The 23533-nt window shown below is 42.9% G+C and overlaps 1 protein-coding gene across 1 annotated transcript in view; it reads right to left on the bottom strand.

Moving 5' to 3' along the window:
- LOC126188640 (dynein axonemal heavy chain 6) overlaps window positions 1–23533 on the bottom strand; it is a 1044937-nt gene that overhangs the window by 192787 nt on the left and 828617 nt on the right. The window contains exon 96 of the mRNA XM_049930241.1: window positions 7921–8154. Coding sequence (XP_049786198.1) covers window positions 7921–8154 — 234 coding nt within the window. The remainder of the gene's footprint in view (window positions 1–7920; window positions 8155–23533) is intronic.

Below are 23533 nucleotides of genomic sequence, written 5' to 3'. Positions count from 1 at the left end.
GCCCTTTTTGATCTTTCCCGAGACTGTCTAACCTAAAAACCTTCCCAGTCCACACCACACAGCCCCTGCTATGCATGTAGCCACCTCCGAACCATCTGACCCTGTGATTCAGACCCTCCACTCATCTCTGTACCAAAGGTCTGCAATCGGTACTGTCAACGATGCTGCAGATGGTGAGTTCTGCCTTCATCTCGCTAGCAAGACTGGCAGTCTTCACCAACTCAGTTAGCTGCCTGAAACCACAGGGAATCTCTTCCGATCCATAGCAACACATGTCATTAGTGCTGACATGAGCGACTGCCTGCGGTTGGCTGCACCCCGTACCCTTCATGGCATCCGGAAGGACCCTTTCCACATCTTGGATCACTCCTCCCAGTATGCACACAGAGTGCACATTGGCTTTCTTCCCATCCTTAGCTGCCATATCCCTAAGGCGTTTCATCATCCGCCTGACATTGGAGCTCCCAATGACAAGCAATGCCACCCCTTGCACTTGTCCGGACCTCTCAGGAAGACTGGCCACTGCCGCAACAGGCAAGGTCACCGTTGCTGGCTCAGAAGTACTTTCAGCAGTGGGCGGTACCTCAAACCTGTTATGGAGGCGTAAGGGTATAGCCTTGACCTATTCTGCCCATGCCCTGTTCCTCTTCCATTACATACAGAATTATTTCTATACATATTTTTTGCACTCGCACCTGTTGGCCAAAACTGGAACTTATTTTTTTCCAGCATAAATCAGTTCCACATTAAGACATTAGAATATCTACCAAGTTTTGCTGTCATACAGCAATTACTGATTACAGGGCACACTGGGCTTTTGTGAGTAGCTGCACCTTAATTGTAACCTCTGGTATTTTATGTAGGGTTCCATTCGTTAGGCACACTTCCGAATCTATTTAAGATGTAATGGTTTTTTCCAGAACCCAACTTGAGGAGCTTATTTATCTTCATCATGTCTGTTTATTATAAACAATATATTTGAGTGTGTCACTTATAATCAATACAGAATAAAAAGTGTTGGTTGCCCCAGCAGTTCCATTTACATATTGTATCAGGTTCCTACCAAATTTAGAAGTGCATCTGAGGATGTCTTATGTGGGTCAAAGACCACTCCACAAATAATTAGAGGTGGTGATGTCTTCTAGTGTAAAAAGATTTTTTTTTTTTTTTTTTAGAAAATGCTTATGAAAGTAACATATACCTCCACTGTCCTCAGTTATTTGTCACATGTATTTCAGTCTCTGTCTTTCCCTATAATCTGATTACATCTACATCATGGAATTATTGAACTGAACTGATTTTTAATTGAATTCAGTTTTATTATTATTGTACAGACATCAGAAGTCATCGGAAGCATTATGTGTTGATACAGTTTACAGCATACACATACTTGTATCACAATTTATTAATCATTATGTCATTAACTTTCTTAATATATTACTAATATAAATATTTTCAACATTAAAGTAAAGCATACATTATGTTACTGTTCACTGAAGTATTACATTCTAACACTATAAGTACAATATAAATGTGTTACAACCATAACTTCATGATGACTTAGTTCTGATAGAATATCTTTGATTTTTCTTTTGAACTGTTGGTTTGTAGAGACAGTTGCAACAATAAATCAAGCAATAAAAAAGGCTGTTTGGACAGTACAGATATTAACAGTCATAATACAGTTGGACTTTTCTATCAAAATGTAAGAAGTTTGTTTGATAAGATACACTTTGGTAAGACTCTGAAGAGCTTAGGTAATGAAACTTCCTGGCAGATTAAAACTGTGTGCCGGACCGAGACTCGAACTCGGGACCTTTGCCTTTCGTGGCCAAGTGCTCTACCAACTGAGCTACCCAAGCACGACTTACACCCCGTCCTCACAGCTTTACTTCTGCCAGTACCCCATCTCCTACTAAAAATGACAATACGTCGTGAAACATGAATTTTTGAGTTCGACAATTCATAAAAACATGAATTTGCTGTGCTTGACAATGTCGTAAAAACATGAATTTTCTATGCTCAACAACGTCATAGAAGTGGCAAGAAGCTTACCTTGTTGGCAGATGTCAGATGTATGGCTGGTGTCCCCACTGAATAAGTGTGAGCAATGAGGTGAAATACATTCCTCAGGCTGCTGATATGGAAGCCAGTTGTCACCGCATCGAAGATTTCACAAAGGATCATGCCAATGAACACGAGCTTCATGAATGTGTGCAGTGAAGACTATGTGAACGCATGACACAGGAACTCTGACTTTGTATTAAACATGTGAAAGCGAGCAGGGATGGTAATGGACGCTGAGCTGCGTGTGCATACTTCATAAGCTAAACACTGGCAGATACTGATGCAACATTGAGACTGTGCGGTTACAGTAAGCACTTTGTTATGAAGGAAAACTTACATATGTATGTGTTAAGGGAGTTGACATGCCTGTATAAATCAGTAACCATGCAGGATAAATCTAATGGCCGAAAAACAAAGACAATGCACGTACCGGCCAGGGTTATCAACCCATAAAGAGAGAAATAAGCTCAGACACTGTGCAACTCCATGTGACATCAGTGCACAGTGGGGAACAATTGTAATGTATCATATTATTATTATTTTTTTTCTTTGCTTTTCTCCCTTGTTTTCTTCTTTATAATATGTCATTTTGTACCATTGATACTATAGGGTCACAAACAACACAAGTAGAGATATGCTCTTCAATTTTTTTAAATTTATTTATATTCATCTGTTTGTCTCTATAAGTGGTAGCAGGTGGACATATGATGAGTTCCACCAAGTTGATATTGTTAAAAAATGTGTATTCCAATTGTACATTAAAAAATGTTACAGAAAGTTAGTGAGATAGCAAAGTTTATTTATACATTCACGACGACCATACCCATCTATTCATCATTCCGTGACACACCAAGAATCCTGCATCAAGAGGATCGAAGCAGATGAGACTAATTTGCATGAGCAGAAGGAGGGGCGATCTGGAACCAGTATTGTCATACCAAGCTCTATGCAGAATGGCAGTAGCAAGAAAAAGAAGTATGTAAATTTAAATGCTGAATATATGTATTGAATATTGAGGGTCTGTTGATGTTAATGCCAGTTAAAGTTCACTCATGATATGCATACCTTCCAGTTTTTTCAATTATTCTTTCAAAATTTTCTTCTTTTAATTATTTAAGCAGCAATTATTAATCAGTTTCCATTATATATTACATTTTATTCCCCTCACCACTATTCAATGGCGACCATTCAAAGGATGGTGCCGAGTGGAATATGATCAGACCTTTCAATTGTTGAGATAAATTTTTTTTGAGATAAATGATCCATTTTATCATTACAAGAAACTAATGAGGCCTTTGTTGCACTTGTTACAAGTCTGTGAGATTGGAACTATTAACAACTTGAAGGAGAAAATTAAAATTAAATACTGCCTACAAACGAGATGCACCGGGAACGCGGATTTCAGTGGTTAAGGCAGGAAGCTGTTATGCTGTATTCTTCTATGGCCGCACTTGGTGCCATCTCTCTCACAGTAGATAATCTATTTTCTTTCCAATTAATATGCTATATGGAAAGTGCATTTCTATAGGAAAGACAAAAAATTGTGGAAAGTAAACATTAAAGTGCAAAATAATTCATTCAAATTCTGTAAGACTGTATCAGCAAATAATCAGGTTCATTTATGAATATGCATATAAAACTGCTTTAATTGAAAAGTACGGACATTTGTTAAATAATGTTCACAATGGAGTCAAGGGAAACGGCCATTGTTGAAAACTCATTACAAAACGCAATATGCCAAGAGGGTGGAAATCTGAGCTTGGCAACATTTGAAAGTAATGAGCCAACTCGTGAACTGGTCAATGGCTACCAAAACAACTAGGTTGGCATCCCACTATTACAAAATGACGACACTGGTAATATAATTAATCATGATGCTACTTTTATGAAGCTTGGTGAGACCATTTCTCAGGCCAACCAGGACACATTTTTTCAAATAGTGGAACTGATGCGCGCGACTGTGAAAATTCCTTTGATTATTTGCTCATGACGTTGCAAATCCAAGAACAGGAAACAGTTCAAAAAAGCAACGTAAATACTAGTGGCACCCACAATTTGACACAGCTCATGCAACTAATAACACAACAGTTTAAGGGTGTAACACAGCAGCTCAGAAGATAACAGGAAAATATGAGACAACAGTTTGAACAGCAAAATCAGACATTTAACGATATCAAGAATAGTATTAGTCAACAGTTCAGTAAGGTGAGCAAAACTATATGCACTGAGTTATCTGATGAACTATCTGGGAAGTTGACAGAGCTCGGTAAACAAGTAAAACAAGAAATAATTACCGACATGTCCCACAGTATAAATACGTTAACAGAAAAGATAACATCCATAGATTGTAAACAGGAACAACTTGCAGGTGAGTTGCAAAACCTCACTGAAGCATATTCTAAAATTCAGGAGATGCAATCCCAAGTGGATGCGCCAGTAAAAAAATGTGAAGAACGCAATCAGCGAGATGCAAGACATATGCAAAAACCTACCTACAGAAATACACAAGTTGAGTCTAAGTGTAGAACAGTTAAGTTAAGAGTCAGAATTTGCCAAAAAACAGAGAGATAAGTTATATGCAGATGTAAAGGAAATAACTGAAGAAGCTGAACCCGGGATGCTGGATAAGGGCAGCACCCTTGCTGAAAAGGTAGTGTCAGAATGCAAAATTTGTATAGATAATGTAGAAGATACTCTAAAGGAGAAAGAAAGTCAACTTCTAGCTGAAATAAACTCGGGTTTAGAGGAAGCAGAGGAAAGGTTACGAGGCAGTGTTACCAAAACTACTGACATTCCAAAACAACATATGACAGGAAGCAAACCTATGCTTTCACTGGTTACCCACTATATGGGGATAGTCGATCGAAAGAAAATAGCAAAGGTTGCACACTGCAACACTTGCCAGCAGTTACACCTGTCGAGCAAGCGCAGTTGCATTGTGCTACCCCACAAGCGAACATAAATGTGCCTGTCACTGTGTTTGTCAACATTACTTGCAGATGAGGTATCACTTAGGCATTGACAATTCCTGGGATTTACTTCTGAATGGAAAAGAACATACCCTGTGGTCTTTATCCGAGCATTTTGAAGTGTTTTACCTTGTATCTGGACTGAAGCCCAGAAAATTAGATTTGTTGTTGGATACAATTAGGGTGACGTTCTTGCAGAACAGATGTGGCGGAAAGTTGCCTCTCTTATGAACAGTTTGCGAGATGATTTCTGGATAAGTATTGGTCTGAGGCTGTACAAGAGAGGCTCAGACGTGAAGTATTCAACCCAGCTCCGTTCAATAGCAAGTATGGAAGCTTAAGGGGATATCTTGAAAAATATTTGAATAAAACCAAATACTGCATGAACCTGGTATCTCAAGTAGACATGCTGAAAATTTTAAAGAGCCATCTTCCTGCCCACATAGGAAAAAACTCATTACCACACCGCAACATGACACTGAATGCTTTCTGTCTGTACTGGACTCAATAGATGTAATATACGAAGAGAGACCAGTTCAACGAGCCTGTTAATACGCCGATAGAGACACAGAAATTTACAGACCAACAAGTAAACAATGGATTAGTAGTACAACACAGATGGCAACCTTATCCCACACAGATCTATGCTAATGGTAATGGTAATCAGAATGGCAATGGCGAAAGTCATACACACAAAGGTGGATATACAAGAAATGGGCAAAGATTTAACAAAAACAACCACAATGAACGAGTAACGTATGGCTGCTCTGTACAATATGTAGAGACACAAGCTACTGGCAATAATCAGCTGATTGCTTGGCACACACAAAATGGTAACAGACAACTGAATAACCCACAGACAGCAGAATTTGGCCAGCAAAGTAACACACATATGCCGAATAACATGCCATACAACACTGTGCTCCAAACGTGCAATCTTACAAATTTCTTCCTCAAAGTAAGGTCTATATTTGACACTAGTAGACTTCTCGTGGCCAGGAACACCCTTTTTCCAGTGCTAGTCAACTTTTTATGCCCTCTGTGCCCCGTCTGTCTTGAGTTATTTTGCTGCCTAGGTAGCAGAATTGATTAACTTCATCTACTTCGTAATCAGCAATCCTGATGTTAAGTTTCTCACTGTTTTCATTTCTGCTACTTCTCATTACTTCATCTTTCTTCAATTTTCTCTCAATCCATATTCTTTACTTATTAGACTGTTCAACACATACTGTAATTCTTCACTTCCACTGAGGATAGCAATGTCATCAGCAAATCATATAATTGATTTCCTTTCACCTTGAATTTTTATTCCACCCCTGAACCTTTCTTTGATTCCCCTCATTGCTTCTTCAATACATAGATTGAACAGTAGGGGCTAAAAACTACATTCCAGTCTTAGACCCTCTTTAATCTGAGCACTACTCCCTCCTGGCTCTTGTACATGTTGTATATTACCCATCTTTCCCCACAGCTTATCCCTATTTTCTTAGATTTTCGAACACCTTTCACCATTTTACATTGCCAAACGCTTTTTCCAGGTTGGCAAATCCTATGAACGTGTCTTGATTTTTCTTTGGTCTTGCTTCCATTATCAACCATAATGTCAGAACTGTCTCTCTGGTGCCTTTACCTTTCCTGAAGCCAAACTGATCATCATCTAACACATCTTTAATTTCTTTTCCATCCTTCTGTATATTATTCGTGTTACTAAATTGGAGACATGAGCTGTTAAGCTAGTTGTGTGTTAATTCTCACACTTGTTGGCTCTTGCAGTCTTCAGAATTGTGTGGATGATGTTTTTCTGGAAATCAGATGGTGTGTTGCCAGACTCATACATTCTACACATGAACATGAATAGTCATGTTCACTTCCACCCAATGATTTTAGACGTTCTGATGGAATGATGTCTATCTCTGCTGCCATATTTGATTTTAAGTGTTCCAAAGTGCTTTCAAACACAGCAACCCACAAATTACTACATTAACATGTCAAATCAATTCAAGTAAACATCACACATGTTATCCCCCCCAAAAATAATCATTAACCTATCTCAAAAAGGAACTTTACCCATGCGTTATAGTTTTCAAACCAATGTTTCAAGCAAAATACGACAACAAACTCCATAATTTGCTCAAATCTTCTTTATTGTGGTACATTACACCACAAACACCTAATCAAATACCAAAATTCTTAATACACTATCACTTCCATTGCCTTAAGGCATATAGCGCTTACATTTTACAGAGGCGCAGCCAGTCTTTTATGTCTCTTATAATCCTATCCCTCCTTTCTTTGGACTGGCAGTGATAGTGAACCCAGCTCACTCTGAAAAAGAATTATATGTCTGACAGGTACAACCATTGTATGTATCAGGTAGATTAATCTTCATCAGTGGGGTCATCTCAGTTACTTGATATGGACCTAGATACTGGGTTACTAATTTCTTCAATTTCTCCTTTGAGATTAAGAGCTTCTTAACATCTCTCATTGCCCTGTACATTACTGTGGTAGTCTAGCATTGAGCTGTCCCATTCTCTTCTGATGTTCAAGGGCCTTAGTACTGGCTTTCTGTACCTGCTTCCACATTTCTCACAATGCACTTGGAAAATTTCAGCCTGGCTCTCCATTCCTCTCCACTTCAGGTTTAACCACTTTAACGGGTGATGGTATTTTCAATGATATGACACCTCATATAGTGCTAGGCCTGAGCTTCTGCAGAGCTTAGAATTATGAGCTGCAAAACAATAGTTTTATGTCCAACATAAAATTACTTGATAATGGCACATATTGTAGGTCAAGGTACATTGATAAACAATGTGTTCCACATGCTACTCAGGTTACCAAATACTATAATAAGTTTTTAAAATAAGAAATTGTTTAGTACCTTTTTTGCAGACATTGGTCCTCTTAAAAGAAATCCCCACTGAGCTTCTGTTATCTCACCAGCATGTTTTAATATATTTATACATAGTAGAAAACTGAACACCAACTTGTGTCGTTCAAATAAACCACGTGAAACATTTGTATACACTGCAAGTGTAATTGCAGCGAGGAGTGTCATTAATCTGACGTCCAGTATATCTGATTTTTCACTTGTTTCAATTACTGTGTTGAAGACCTGCAATACAGATATATTGAGCTGATTTCTAGACAGAACAGTCCATAAAGCATTTGGAAGCAGTGAGAAATTTAAACTTAGTCACAGATGATATCTGTCTCTCATACAGAAATTTTATTTAATAAATTAAAATATAGACAAATGCACTGTACATGGATGGCAAACGATACTCTGATCTATGACTTAAGTGCAATTATATTTTGTGAATGGGATCAACATAAAGAGTGATCTGAAATAGTTACTGTAAGCCTCATTGTGAACAATGCCATATTTCATGTGTTTGTGTGTAGTTTCTTCAGAATTAACACTTGTCTTGGTTCTGGTCTTTCCATTTCATATGAAATATCAAGCTACTTTTGACAGCAGCTATATCTATTACTAGAGGTAAACCACTTCTCTTTAGCTTTGTAGGGTAGCATTATCAATCAGATATTCTGTATTACAACAACTTAATATAATTTTTTGTTTTGACAGTGTTGGCTGCAATATATTCTGTGGAGTTCTAACAGTAGCAGGGATAAAATACAACAAATACAACAAAACTTGTACTGAAACAAGATTGCTTTGGAAAGGAAACCAGTGAGAAATTTGGAATGGGAATTCATTTTCAGGCATAAGAAACAAATATTTTATGGTTTGCTGATGACACTGCAATTATGTCAGAGCCAGCAGAAGACTTTTAACATCTATTGTATGGAATAGATAGTATCTTAAAAGAGGTTATAAGATAAACATCAACAAAAGTAAAACAATGGTAACTGAATGTACTCAAATTAAATCAAGTGATGCTGAAAGAACTATAGGTAGATAGTATCTTAAAAGAGTTTGTGAGATAAACATCAACACAAGTAAAATAAGGGTAATGGAGTGTACTCAGATTAAATCAAGTGGTGGTGAAGGAACTGTAGGGGGTGATCAAAACGTTTCTGTTCAAAGACCATGCAGCCCAGAATCGGTATGCCAAAGATGCAAAGGTGACATGAACAATGAGGCAATCATAGCACTGACACACCAGGTTGGAGATACCCCTTTGGTAAAACACCATTACCTTCAATGTGAAGAAGTCTATAATTGCCCACTGCACATCCTCATATGATAGGAATTGTTGACCTTTCGAGGCTTGTTTTAAGAAACCAAAGGCATGTTAATTGCATGGGATGAGACCATGACCACATGCAGGTGTTTGAATACCTCCCACTTGAGATAGTGTAACTTCTGCATTATAAGATTTGCAATATAGGAATGTGTTATTAAGAAACAGCAGCACCATTTCTTGCAGTTTTCCCAGATGTATCACCTTAATTGCATGCTGTAATTTCTCCAGCACTTTTCTTCAGACACCAGCTTCCTTGAAATCAATATGCAATGGGCCATGGTAATCAAAGAACAGTATGAGCATCACCTTTCGAGAAGATGGCTGGCTCTAGAACTTCTTGGGATGAGGGAATAATGGGTGACACCATTGCATCATTGAGGTTTCTGACACCAGTTCCCAGTGATGACACCAGATTTCACTGTCTGCAATAGTTTACTAGAGGAAAGTATTGCCTTTAACACTGAAATGCATGAGGTGTCTCAGTCAAACAACCACATCTGGTTTGCTTTTTGTTCAGCATTCAACACTCTGGATATCCACCAGCTGCAGACTTTATGGTAGCCTAAATTCTGCCAAATAATGTGTTGCAGCTATCAAAGCTGAGGGTGTGATCTTTTGCTAGTGCACACAAATGGTTATGTGCTGGACTGTCCTAATTGTATCATCAATCACCCACTTGTTGTTGTCCGTAATGAATAAGATTGATCTTGTGTCGAGTCATGATCAGCACAGAACTTGGAGCATCATTAGACAATGACTTTTTTCAACAGACATGCTGCTGCATACACATTCTTCATTTTTTGATGGATGTTTGCCTGTGTTTGTCCTTTAGCAGCCAAGAAAAGAATAATATGTTGATCCTGTTTGGATGCATTTGGTAATAATGTTGCCATAGTTCATATTTCTGCATTTACTGCATGCATGTCGGAAAGACACGAATGACACGCAAATCTCTTGCCTAGATGTTCGTGCTTATATACTGGTACTGGAGTCACCCTATGTGCATATATGCTGCAGAAACACCCTCAAACATAAACTTTTTGATCACCCCTTATAGATCAGGAAACGAGGCACTAAAAGTAATGGGGTGGGGCATAAACCACACTTATGTGCAGTGCTACCCCTGTGTTGACCATCACCTGAAGCCCTGCCTTTATGCCTTCAGCAGAACTCTCCCTCCAGAGCTTGTTGTAACTTTAAAAGAATGGCATTTCTTCCCATTTGTGTGAGAAACATTTCCAGCAATGTGCCTGATTCCATCCTCAAGAGTGTAAATGTTGTTATGGTCTGACTGTTTTTGGCACTTCCACTAATAACTACTTGATTATGTTTACCTATGATTTTCCTAAGAGATTCTAAATCACAGGTGACAACACTGAGCTCTGCACTTAGTTAAAAATAGAGTTACCTGTTACTAACTATTTAGCCAGTGAGTATACTAGTTTCAGATAATTCCCTTCCATGACTACAGAATGACCATCATATTGTATTCAAGTCTGTGGCTACCAATGGCCTTAACTCACACTTTCTTTTCTGTCTTTTCAGAATTTCCCTGAACTGCATGATTGGCTGCACACTTTTGTCCACAGTCATATTAACCTTACTGCTGACAACTGCACTCTCAGCTGCTATAATTCTACTTGTGCTGCTGCCAGATCAGCTTTAAGATCAGTTGTTGCTTCTTGATAAACATTGAGTCATAGCTACAACTGCCTCAGTGCCAAAGAATAGTCTCATCTCCTTTCAAGCTGGTTGCTTCACATCTTTCAACATGAAAAAAAACAATAGACAGTCACGACATTGTCCACTGTATATCATTAGTTTCAACAGTTACTTACACTTGTCCACAGTGAAAATAACTTTTTAGTCTTCATAGATTATTTAGTCATAGCTCTTCAATGAAAAATTGTGATTGCTTAACCTTTTTTGTTTTATTAAATCACAAACAAATGACAAGTTACTGTGTCATACATAAACTTAGCTAAATGTTATGTCACCAGATATTTTCAATGAAAGATTATGTTTCCTGTATGTTATTTACCTATTGTTATAGTTTCAGTTTTATTATAAGGTAATAATAAAAGTTTTAAAAATAAATCTGGCCCCTTACCCCCTTCATCAGAATGCTAATAGCTTTTAACCTAAAAAAAAAAATAATAGCTTCAACATTCAGCAAAGAATCCACTCACTAACAGATGTACATATTCAGAAAAAATTTTTAATTTTTAAATTCATAAATAACAGCAGTATGGTTAGAATAATGTGTGGGGTTCGTAGTTGTACATCTTGTAGGCATCTCTTTAAAAGGTTAGGAATTCTTACAACAGCCTCACAGTACATTTACTCAGTAACGAAATGTGTTCTCAACAACATGGGCCAGTTTAAAAATAATGGCGACATTCATGATTATAATACCAAAAGAAAGAAAGACTTACACACTTTGGCACAGAAAGGGGTAACATATGCTGCTGTAAAACGTTCTAATAAATTACCAGATGAAATAAAATGTCTGACAGACAGCAGCAACAGTTTTAAAAATAAATTGAAATCATATCTCCTTGACAACTCATTCTATATCACAGATGAATTCTTGAATAGGAATAAATAAATATATAGGTATAATATATGCATTTTGTGCCATTTAAGGGAATGGGTTAGGTAATAAAAATTTTAAGCTTCAAATTCAGTCATGTGCATACTTCTTATGCACTGGACACGTTCCACATCATAATGGTTACTGTGAGAGCAATCAATGGAATGTAACTAACAAGCTAACTAGGCATGTACACTGTGAAATAAATGCAGCACTATGTTCAGCATTTCAGTCAAATGTTGATTCAAGTGGTAACATCCTTCTTTAATGTTACTGATGTTACATAGTCTTTATAGTTCACTACAGGAAACAGCCTAGAAATGAAGACCTCCATAAAAGAAGGTTGTATAACACAATCCCCACTATAAACAAAATCCAGCACAACACATGATGCTCCTGGAACTCACTACTCAATGTTCAAACATTTCAATCAATGCTAGGCTTATCGTGTCAACTGCACCAGTTGTGCCGTGATCTCCTGCCACAAATACAGCCACTCCAGATGATGTAAGCCACCAGTCTTCTCATCTAACAGACACCAATACATGTTCAGCATCCACACCATGAGTGTTGCAGGACACTTGCACTATCATACTGTTTTAGGCATTTTCCAGACCATCATGAATGGACTTTCAGCCAACATAAATGACCCCCATTCTGCCAGGATCAATTGATCTTGTGGTTTGCAGCAGTGGAATGTGTGTATGCATTGTTGGGAATTCTGGATGATGATTCCAGATTTTCTACACTGATCTGTCGCAGGACTGAAAATGCCAATGTCATTAGCAACATCATCCTTGGCTCCCCCTCCTCGAATCCCTGACACATAACATATATGCAACAGTTAAATCTGTCTAACTGTTAATGCCTGGCCTGAACTCCAAAACAACAACTGCAACAGGCCATGCCCAACGAACAGTTAGATATGAACTTACAGCATGCTGCAGGTGAAAGATTGGTCCATAACTTGTTTTACGATTGAAATAAATGGTTGTAGATTCACCTTACGTTGTGTGTTTTATTTTATTTGTTGATGGTGTGATGGTGACTCAACAACAGTTGAATCACACCAACAGTAAATAGACCACATAGGACAGATATTGGAGAACTGGTGTGCAGAGACACCTGTGGTTACCAAGTAAAACCCCAGAGGCCACTGACAGTGTTGCAGACAAAGATTAAGCAATACAATTTTTTTCCTTCATTAGCTTAATATAGGTTTAAACAATCCTACAATGTCAAAGAATCGTTTGCTAAGACCACTCATTGGTCTCTGGAGGGTTGGATTACGCCAAAGTATTGTGTGTTATGTCATGACACATTGTAACCTGCGGAACACTCTACAGTTTCATGAGTTAAACGCTCTGAAGTTATACAGTTATGCATTACCCAAAATTTATGTCCAGTACCTACTAAGTTACGTGTCTTTATCACAACTCACAACCAAAATGTGTAGCAGCTCCCACTCCAAGAATAAATTAACCTACCAGTTTACAAGAAGACTGCCCTATAAGCAAATCATCTCAACAGTAGTACATAGTTCATATTCACTCGACTAACAGAGAAAAGAAGTGTATTACTTTCATATAAACACAAAAAACAGTTTTTTATGAACATTGCACAAAAATTACATTTGATTGTAATAACTTACAATCATAACAGCATTAAGCAAAATGAGTAAAAAGTAGAAACAAACAAGCAGCATACCATAAATTACTTAGTTTTACATTCTGTGCTCTGATGAGCAGAAGTTACATTTCTCTTTGTTGCATATAGAATCGATAGGGCCAATAGTGTGACAGCACTTCCAATATTGAAACGACAAGTCCACTGGCATACCAGATGAAATGAGCAAAATTCATGTTATAAAAAGTTTTTTAAGGATATCATGCAAATAACAAATTCTTTCTTTTTACAGCTCAAACTTCTTATTATGCACAAAGACAAAACTCAGCCTAGCAGGTAGATTGTTCACTATACTACAACATCGACACTGTATGAACTTCAACAACACTGTACCATCACAGCATGTCAGGGTGCATCAAGCCACAGCACACACCATGTTGCTCCGAATGGAGCCTGGAAGACTCAATAGTGACATAACTGCTGTGATTTAGGACACAGTCTGGCAGGCTGCACGTGGCACCACTTTTGCAGCACACAATATTATGACGCCCAACCCCACTGTCACTACAACACAGTCTTGCTACCGAGCAAGGTGGCACAGTGGTTAGCACACTGGACTCGCATTTGGGAGGACAACGATTCAAACCCACGAGCAGCCATCCTGATTTAGGTTTTCCATGATTTTCCTAAATTGCTTTAGGCAAATGCCGGAATGGTTCCTTTAAAGCACACAGCTGACTTCTTTCCCCATCATTCCATAATATGATGGGACTGATGACCTCGCAGTTTAGTCCCCTCCTCGAATCAACCAACCAAAAGTCATGCTGGCAACACTGCATATTACTGCTGGCCTCCCTGCAGGCTCCCAAACACCAAGAGTGGCTCACTGTGGGCACATTGGCTTGCACACAGACAATAATTCGTCTTTGCGCACATGTCAGATGTGCATCTTCAGCAATGGACGAGCTGTCACAGTAGACTTTTTACCCTTGATAACAACTCTTGTACATATTGTCTTGCTCATGGACACTGGTTCTGATGTTAGTACAGTGCCCAATCACATGTTCACAAATTTTAAGGACACACCACCGAAACAACTCCGAGTTGCCAATGACTCCCTGATCTTAGTACAGTGAAAGGTTGATTATACGTTACATCTCAGCAAAAATGTTCACTTCCCTCATGGACATTCCTCACTACCAATGTAAGTGAACTGGTGTTGGGTCAACTTCCTCTGGCATTTATCTCTCTCATCATCAGAACTGGTTTTCATACACTATGCTACCTAACATCTCATGACAGGACTTTTTGGCTCATGCACACACCCCATCAGGTTCTGCTGGAACAGCTAACAATGTCTATGATGAATGCTCACCTATCATTCAAGAATGCATGATGATTACTGAGATGATCATGATGACACATCAACATTACCTTGGCACTTATGAGGAATCAGAGATTCTTAGCAAAGAGAATGAAAACCTGCATATACATATTCACATGTGCCCATGCTTGAGCAGTACAAGAAGCTTGCAGTCATGCATATACATGACAGCTGTACCCTACCACCCATAGGGTGTATACGTGGACAAGGAAAAAAATTCCCGGATTTTTCCTGGATTTACTGATGAAAAATACAATTTCTCCTGGTTAAAGATACACTTTATCCTGGGTGAAAATACACTTTTTCCATGTTAAGGGGGTGTTAAGTGACATTATACCTTCTCTTGGAACTGTAAAACTTATCAATCAGTTGAATCGTTATGGTTTTATACACTGGTGTAGAATTTCCCTGCACTTCACAAAACAAAACTTAGGGGGAAAAACACATGTTTTGGAAAGATCTGTGATATGCAGCAATATGTACGCTCCATATTTTCGTATTACAAAAGTATAAATTCGAATTCCACAAAACACTGCGTGTTACTTTCCAAAGCACTGAAATCGAGAATGTGATGCGCTTTTGTAAGGCGGTCATAGCTCATGTCATGATCTCGCCAGCCGATGATGGCGAATATTCAGTGGATAGGACATGTGATGTAGTCAGCCAGTAGCAAGATCACTGTTCAGTAGCACGACGACACAAATAGGAAAAGTTAATGGTTTGAATTAATATATGTAGTGTTACTACATGAAAAGCAGTTTTCACATATAATATTGCTCTTGAAGATTTATAAGCTGCAAGAGAATCTAAGCTTTCACATATAGTGTTGATCTTTTTTGCGCTTTTTCACTTTAAGATACATCACGTAACTACGACAGTAAAATTTTTAATAACGACATAAATGCCTGATCACCTGGGTTCAAAATTTTTCTACTGCTCATCCTCAAAGAGTTGGTGGTGGTGGTGGTTGTTGGGATGTTTAAGGGGGACTAAACAGCTAAGGTCATCAGTCCCCCATTCCAAAAACAAGCGAGACAAAGTCGCAGAGCAGATAAAACCCCAAGGGTAAGGAGACTGACCCCCCCCCCCCCCCCCCCAGGTGCTAAAGAACACAAATTAGGCATCGAACACTACAGAAAAGAAGAGTACAGACGAACACTAGGCAGAAAGAAATAGAAGAAAAGAAGATGGCCGGAGACTGGTTGACTGACCACGACAACAAAAAAGGGAAAGAGTCAACCATCCGATGAGACACCAAAACAGCAACAAATATGGAGAGACGCGAGGACAAAAGACACAGAAACGGAAAAGTGCAGGACCCCCCTAAATGGATCCATAAAAAGGACTAGCACGGATAAAATGTAAAACATTGTCAGCCATGGAGGCATCGTTGCATAAAATCAAAGGCAAGGTGCCCGGGAAATTAAAAGACTGCCGAAGGGTGCGCAGTCGGGGACACTCCAATAAAATGTGGGCGACCGTCAGCCGGGACCCACACCGACACAGGGGGGGATCCTCCTAACGCAAAAGATGGCCGCGCGTCAGGTATGTATGGCCAATGCGGAGCCGACACAGGATGACAGAGTCCCTGCGAGAAGACCGCAGGGAGGAGCGCCACACATCGGTCGTCTCCTTGACAGCCCGCAGTTTATTAGGCATTGTCAAGCCTCGCCACTCAGCAGACCACATCCCAAGCACCTTACGGCGCAACACCAGCTGCTGATCGGGAGCCGTGAGGCCGATCTCCAAAGCTGGGGCGTCGAGTGCCCCTTTGGCCAGCCTGTCAACACGTTCGTTCCCCGGGATGCCAACATGACCTGGCGTCCAAACCAAGACCACCGAACGTCCAGAGCGGGCAATGGCGGAAACAGACTCCTGAATAGAGGACACCAGAGGAGAAGAGGGATAGCAGCGGTCGATGGCCTGAAGGCTGCTCAGGGAGTCACTGCAGATGACGACGGACCTACCTGAGCAGAAACGCATATGCTCAAGAGCGCGCAAGATGGCCACCAGCTCTGCAGTAAAAATACTGCAGCCAGCCGGCAAGGAGCGTTGCTCAACATGGGCAGTGTGAGCAAAAGCGTAGGCAGTGCGACCATCAACCAGGGAACCATCAGTGTAGACAGGCTCACAGCCCGGAAATGATTCGAGGAGCGCAAGAAAACGGCGACGGAGGGCCATAGGCGGAACCAAGTCCTTAGGTCCCTGTGCCAAATCCAGACGGACGGACGGCCGGGACAAACACCAGGGAGGCGTAGGTGAACGGACCCGGAAGGGAGGCAGAAGAGGGAACGACCCCAGTTCTGACAGCAGGGACTGGACACGGACAGCTACGGAAAGCCCAGACCTAGGTCGCTGTTCGGGCAGATGGAGGACCATGGCAGGGAAAAGCAGGCGATGATTGGGATGGTCTGGCGAGCAATGCACGTGGACAGCATAGTCGGCGAGCAGTCGATGGCGGCGAATCCGCAGCGGGGGAACTCCAGCCTCCACCAGTAGACTATCTACGGGGCTGGTACGAAAAGCGCCAGTTGCAAGCCAAACCCCACAGTGGTGTATGGGGTCTAACAACTTCAACACTGAGGGTGATGCAGACCCATAGGCCAGGCACCCATAATCAAGCCGGGACTGCACAAGGGCTCTGTACAATCGCAGCAGCGTGCAGCGATCTGCACCCCAAGATGTGTGGCTAAGGCAGCGGAGGGCGTTGAGGTGCCACCAGCATTTTTGCTTCAGCTGAGTAACATGAGGAACCCATATGAGCCGGGCATCAAACACGAGTCCCAAGAAGCGGCAAGTGTCCACCACTTCAAGCAGGTGGCCGCCGAGGTAAAGTTCAGGATGAGGGTGGACCGTCCGACGCCTGCAGAAGTGCATAACTCGAGTCTTGGCTGCAGAGAACTGAAAACCATGAGTCAGAGCCCATGATGCTGCCTTGCGAACGGCGACTTGCAGCCTGCGGTCGGCGACTCCCGTAGTCGTGGAGCTAAATGAGATGCAGAAGTCGTCGGCATACAAAGAAGGAGACACCGACGACCCCACTGCTGCAGCCAGACCATTAATGGCCACTAGAAATAAGGAGACGCTCAACACTGAGCCCTGCGGGACCCCATTTTCCTGTATATAAGATGAACTAGAGGTGGCACCGACTTGCACCCGGAAAGAGCGGCGCAATAAAAAGGTTTGAAGAAAAGCCGGGAGCCGACCACGAAGACCCCACTCATGCAACGTGGCGAGGATGTGATGCTGCCATGTGGTGTCATACGCCTTCCGCAGATCGAAAAATACAGCAACGAGATGCTGACGTCGGGCAAAGGCCGTACGGACTGCAGATTCCAGCCGCACCAAATTGTCCGTGGCAGACCGGCCCCGACGGAAGCCACCCTGGGATGGAGCGAGGAGACCGCGCGACTCAAGGACCCAACACAAACGCCGCCCCACCATACGTTCGAGCAATTTGCACAAAATGTTGGTGAGGGTAATGGGACGATAGCTGTCCACCGCCAGTGGGTCCGCACCGGGCTTCAAGATGGGGACAATAACACCCTCTTGCCATTGTGACGGGAACACGCCTTCGCCCCAAATGCGATTAAATATCGCGAGAATGTGTCTCTGGCAGTCCCTGGAGAGATGCTTCAGCATCTGCGCGTGGATGCAGTCTGGGCCTGGTGCTGTATCAGGGCAATCGGCGAGAGCAGCAAGGAATTCCCTCTTGCTGAAAGGAGCATTGTATGTTTCAGAACAACGCGTGTGGAATGAGAACGGCGTCCGCTCGGCTCGCTCCTTTAGAGAGCGAAAGGCGGGGGGATAGGATGCAGTCGCAGAGCTCTGAGCAAAGTGCACGGCAAGCCGTTCAGCAATGGCGGCAGCGTCCGTGCAGACAGCGCCGTCCAAGGAGAGCCCAGGGACACCCATAGGGGTCTGGTATCCGTAAATCTGCCGGATCCGGGACCACACGAGCGAGGGGGAGACATGGGAGCCCAAGGATGAGACATACCTCTCCCAGCACTCCTGCTTACGCCATGCAATAAGACGATGGGCGAAGGCACGGAGCCTCTTAAAGGTGATGAGGGTCTCAAGAGACGGGTGCCGCCTATGACGCTGAAGAGCCCGCCGACGGTCGCGAATAGCCTCAGCAATCTCCGGCGACCACCAGGGTACAGCCCTCCTCCGAGGGAGGCCAGAAGAACGGGGGATGGAAGCCTCGGCCGCTGAAATGATGGACGTGGTTAAAACACGGACCACCTCGTCAATGTCACCCTGTGGGGGAGACTCAATGGTTGCAGCGGAAGTAAAAGCCGGCCAGTCAGCCCTGTGGAGAGCCCAGCGGGGCAGGCGCCCAGAAGAATGACACTGGGGCAGTGATAAATAGATGGGAAAATGGTCACTACCACACAGGTCAGGATGCACTCTCCAGTGGAGGGATGGGACAAGTCCAGGGCTGCAAATAGAGAGATCGATGGCCGAGAACGAGCCATGGGCCACACTGAAATGCGTGGGAGCACCGGTGTTCAAGAGGCTAAGGTCGAGCTGAGCCAACACATGTTCCACGGCCCGACCACGGTCATCGGAAACAGTCCCACCCCATAGAGGGTTGTGGGCATTGAAATCGCCCAGCAGCAAAAAAGGTGGCGGCAGTTGGGCTATCAGAGCAGCCAGGACATGCTGCGCGACAGCACCATCAGGTGGAAGGTAAATACTGCAGACAGTAATAGCCTGTGGCGTCCACACCCGAACAGTGACTGCCTCTAAAGCTGTATGTAGAGGTACGAACTCGCTGTGAAGAGAGTTAAGGACATATATGCAGACGCCACCAGACACCCGTGCATAAGCTGCCCGGTTCTTAAAATAACCCCGATAGCCACGGAGGGCGGGGGTTCGCATTGCTGGAAACCAAGTTTCCTGCAGAGCAATGCAAAGGAAAGGATGACGGCTGAGAAGTTGGCGGAGCTCAGCTAGATGGTGGAAGAAACCGCTGCAGTTCCACTGGAGGATGGTATTAGCCATGGATGGGAAAGGCGTGAAGGGACTGGGGAGGCAGATTACGCCTCCGGGGCCCTGCTGCTACTGAGTCACCACCTGGACAACAGCTATCTATTGCATCCGAGTGACTGGCGAGATCCATGTCCTCAGCGGACGCCAGAATCTCCACCTCGTCCTCAGACGCAGAGCTTGTAGGAAGCAGTGGAATGGGTGCCACCGCAATGTCGGTAGCCTTGGGGAGTTTCTTCTTCTTCTGCTTCTCGCACTGCGCCTTGGGTGGTTCAGGCTGGGAGGGCGTCACTGGGTCAGTCTCAGGGACAGACGATGACCGTGTGTCCCGACGACCAGGGACTGGCGGTTGTTTGAGCCACTTGTGGCTGTCGGCTTTGGAACCGGTCAGAACGTGCGAAGGGAGGTCCCCAAGGGACCCCTTCCTTACGAGAGTAGCCGAAGAAGTCTTACGCTTCTCCGGCTGGGAAGGGGGGACTGATGTCCCCGATGGTTGGTGGGGTGTTGCTCCTGAAGTAGATGGAGCAGGAGCAACAGGAGGTTTAGTGCTCCCCACCATCAAGGGGGCAGGTGTGGGACTTCGACTCTGAGAGCTGACTGGAGTGGATGGAATTGTAGAAGGAGTGACAGTTGCGGCATAAGAAGCTGTCATGTGCACTGGATGAAGCCGATCATATTTCTGCTTCGCCTCAGTGTACGTCAGTCTTGATTTCCATGATCTTCCGCTCCTTCTGCAGAATCGGACAGTCTGGCGAGCAAGGCGGATGGTGCGCACCACAGTTCACACAGATTGGAGGCGGCGCACAGGGATGATCAGGATGGGATGGTCGACCGCAATCGCGACAGACGAGGTCGGAAGCACAGCGTGAAGACATGTGGCCGAACTTCCAACACTTGAAGCACCGCATCGGGGGAGGGATATACGGCTTGACATCACAATGGTACACCATCACCTTGACCTTCTCAGGTAACGTGTCACCCTCGAAGGCCAAGATGAAGGCACCGGTGGCAACTTGACGATCCCTCGGACCCCGGTGGACGCGCCGGACGAAATGGACACCGCGGCGCTCCAAGTTGGCGCGCAGCTCGTCATCGGACTGTAAAAGGAGATCCCTGTGGAAGATAATGCCCTGGACCATATTCAGACTTTTATGGGGCGTGATAGTGACGGAGACATCCCCCAGCTTAGTACAAGCGAGCAAGGCCCGCGACTGGGCTGAGGATGCCGTTTTTATCAACACCGATCCGGACCGCATCTTGGACAAGCCCTCCACCTCCCCAAACTTGTCCTCTAAATGTTCTACAAAGAACTGAGGTTTCACGGACATAACAGATTCCCCATCAGCTCTGGTACAGACAAGATATCTGGGCAAATACGTCTCACTTTCATGCAATGCCTTTCGTTCCTCCCATGGTGTGGCGAGGGAGGGGAACGATTTGGGGTCATACACATTAGCCTTAAAGTGAGCTTTGGAACGCTTAGAGACTGCTGACGGCTGGCCGCCAGCGAGAGATGATGTACCACGCTTCATTGCGGGTCATCCGCCCTGATGCCACCTACTCCGACCAAGGGCCCTCCCCACGGGCGCCACCCAGCCACAGCAAAGGCCACCTGGCAGGATGGCCATTGCCGGGAGTCCCGATGCCCCAGGGAGATGGGCACCTACTCCTTGGCATACGTGGGGAGTTAACGGCGCAGGCATCAGTAGAGCGATCCCTGTGTTGTCAGGGGGCTACAATCAAGAGGGTACATGGCGGCCCCACCACAACGGACTGGCTACCGTGCTGGATGTTAGGTGACATGTGGTCCATGGGCGTCGTCAGTGCAGAAAATGGTCCTGCACAGTGCTTGGCAGAAAGTGCACGCAGGAGCGTATCCATGCCCAAGCGATGGAGAGCGGGCAGGACTGCAATGCAACGACGAATAAGATGGCGAAAGTTCTCAACACAACATGGACACAATGCACCAAGTAAGGCGCCCTTCCCCAATCGGCTCGCTCTTCGGAAAAATTTTGACATATGGAGGTCAAACCCGACAGGGGACCATCACATAAGGCCGAAACATTTGAAACTCCTTTTAGTCGCCTCTTACGACAGGCAGGAATACCGTGGGCCTATTCTAACCCCCGAACCCGCAGGGGGACTCAAAGAATTGATTTATAAATGTGATTTAAGAAATTGATCATACATTCTCGTACATAATTCATCTTGCATAAAAGTAAATTTACGTTGAAAGTAATGCTTTTCAAACCACCATTCGCAATATTTTCCTGTGACCTGTTAGAAATAGGTTTGTTTCAGCAGTTGCCATAGAGCACCAGGTACAGGCATCACCACGCTTGGGCAGCTACGACGACGCAGGAAGCCCACATGTTCATACATGTAAACCATTAAAATATCTTATATTATGTAATAATAGAAAAAAGACACCAGAGGATACTCCAAGAGCATCAAAATTATGTGAACCATACTAAAATGCATAATTTGGCTTAAAGTGCACATTTGTATGTCCAGATTTGGATGTAAATTTTCTTGGAGTGCCAGTACTGTGTTATCTCATCTACATCTACATCTGCATGGATACTCCGCAAATCACATTCAAGTGCCTGGCAGAGGGTTCATCGAACCACCTTCACAATTCTCTATTATTCCAATCTCGTATAGCACACGGAAAGAATGAATACCTATATCTTTCCGTAAGAGCTCCAATTTCCATTATTTTATCATGGTGATCGTTGCTCCCTATGTAGGTCGGCGTCAACAAAATATTTTCGCATTCGGTGGAGACAGTTGATGATTGGAATTTCATGAAAAGATTAGGTCGCAACAAAAAATGCCTTTCTTTGAATGATGTCCAGCCCAAATCCTGTATCATTTCTGTGACACTCTCTCCCATATTTCGTGATAATACAAAACATGTTTGGTTCTTTATTATGGCATAATGCCATGTGTGTTACAGGATGAAAATGTAGGCTTGAAATGCAGAAAACAGATGAAACTAGCCAATAGTGTGGAATTAAACACTTCGTTTCAAATAAATTGACTGCGTCAGGGGAAAAGAATAATAAAAGCCAAATTGACTTGATAGCTCCCCGCCACAGAAATCTGTTTTGTTTTCATTTGATGTAAGAGCAATAAACACAGAGGAAGCAGCAAAATCACTAAATGTAAACACGGGTGACATTGAGGTACAACGCCAAAAATTAAATCAACTTTTCAAAAAACGTTCATTTTGTAGTGCACATCATTTTGAAGAGTCTGACACACAAAACATGTGTCTTAGAGGAAATGTAAGACATGTTATTTGATATTAAGTGTGCCAAAGTGCAGTGGCACTCCTTTTCACAAAGCATTCTTCTATAAAACGTCACTGTATTTCACACTGTCGAATTCAAATATGTATATGTTGTAATGGATGCCATCAACTATATTTAGGACAGTGGAAATTAAAATGTCCTGTGGTGCCTCTCCCTGCTCCCAGTCAGCCAGTTTGACATCCTGGCTCTCTCTCTTATTTTATTTTATTTATTTCTTTTTTAAAAAAAAGCACTCACAGTTAATACTGGATGGGATTATCTGTAACCAGGAGAACAAGAACTCTTCAGAAAATTTGCTCTCTTTATTGCCTATTAGCTAATAACTTGCTGTTTAGTGTGACATAAAATTAAATATAGGATACTTCAAACCA

The sequence above is a fragment of the Schistocerca cancellata genome, chromosome 5 (genome assembly GCF_023864275.1).
Source record: "Schistocerca cancellata isolate TAMUIC-IGC-003103 chromosome 5, iqSchCanc2.1, whole genome shotgun sequence".
NCBI classification, from domain to species: Eukaryota; Metazoa; Arthropoda; class Insecta; order Orthoptera; family Acrididae; genus Schistocerca; species Schistocerca cancellata.
The sequence above is the reverse complement of the archived record's forward strand: the minus strand, read 5'-3'. Positions and strand labels throughout refer to the sequence as shown.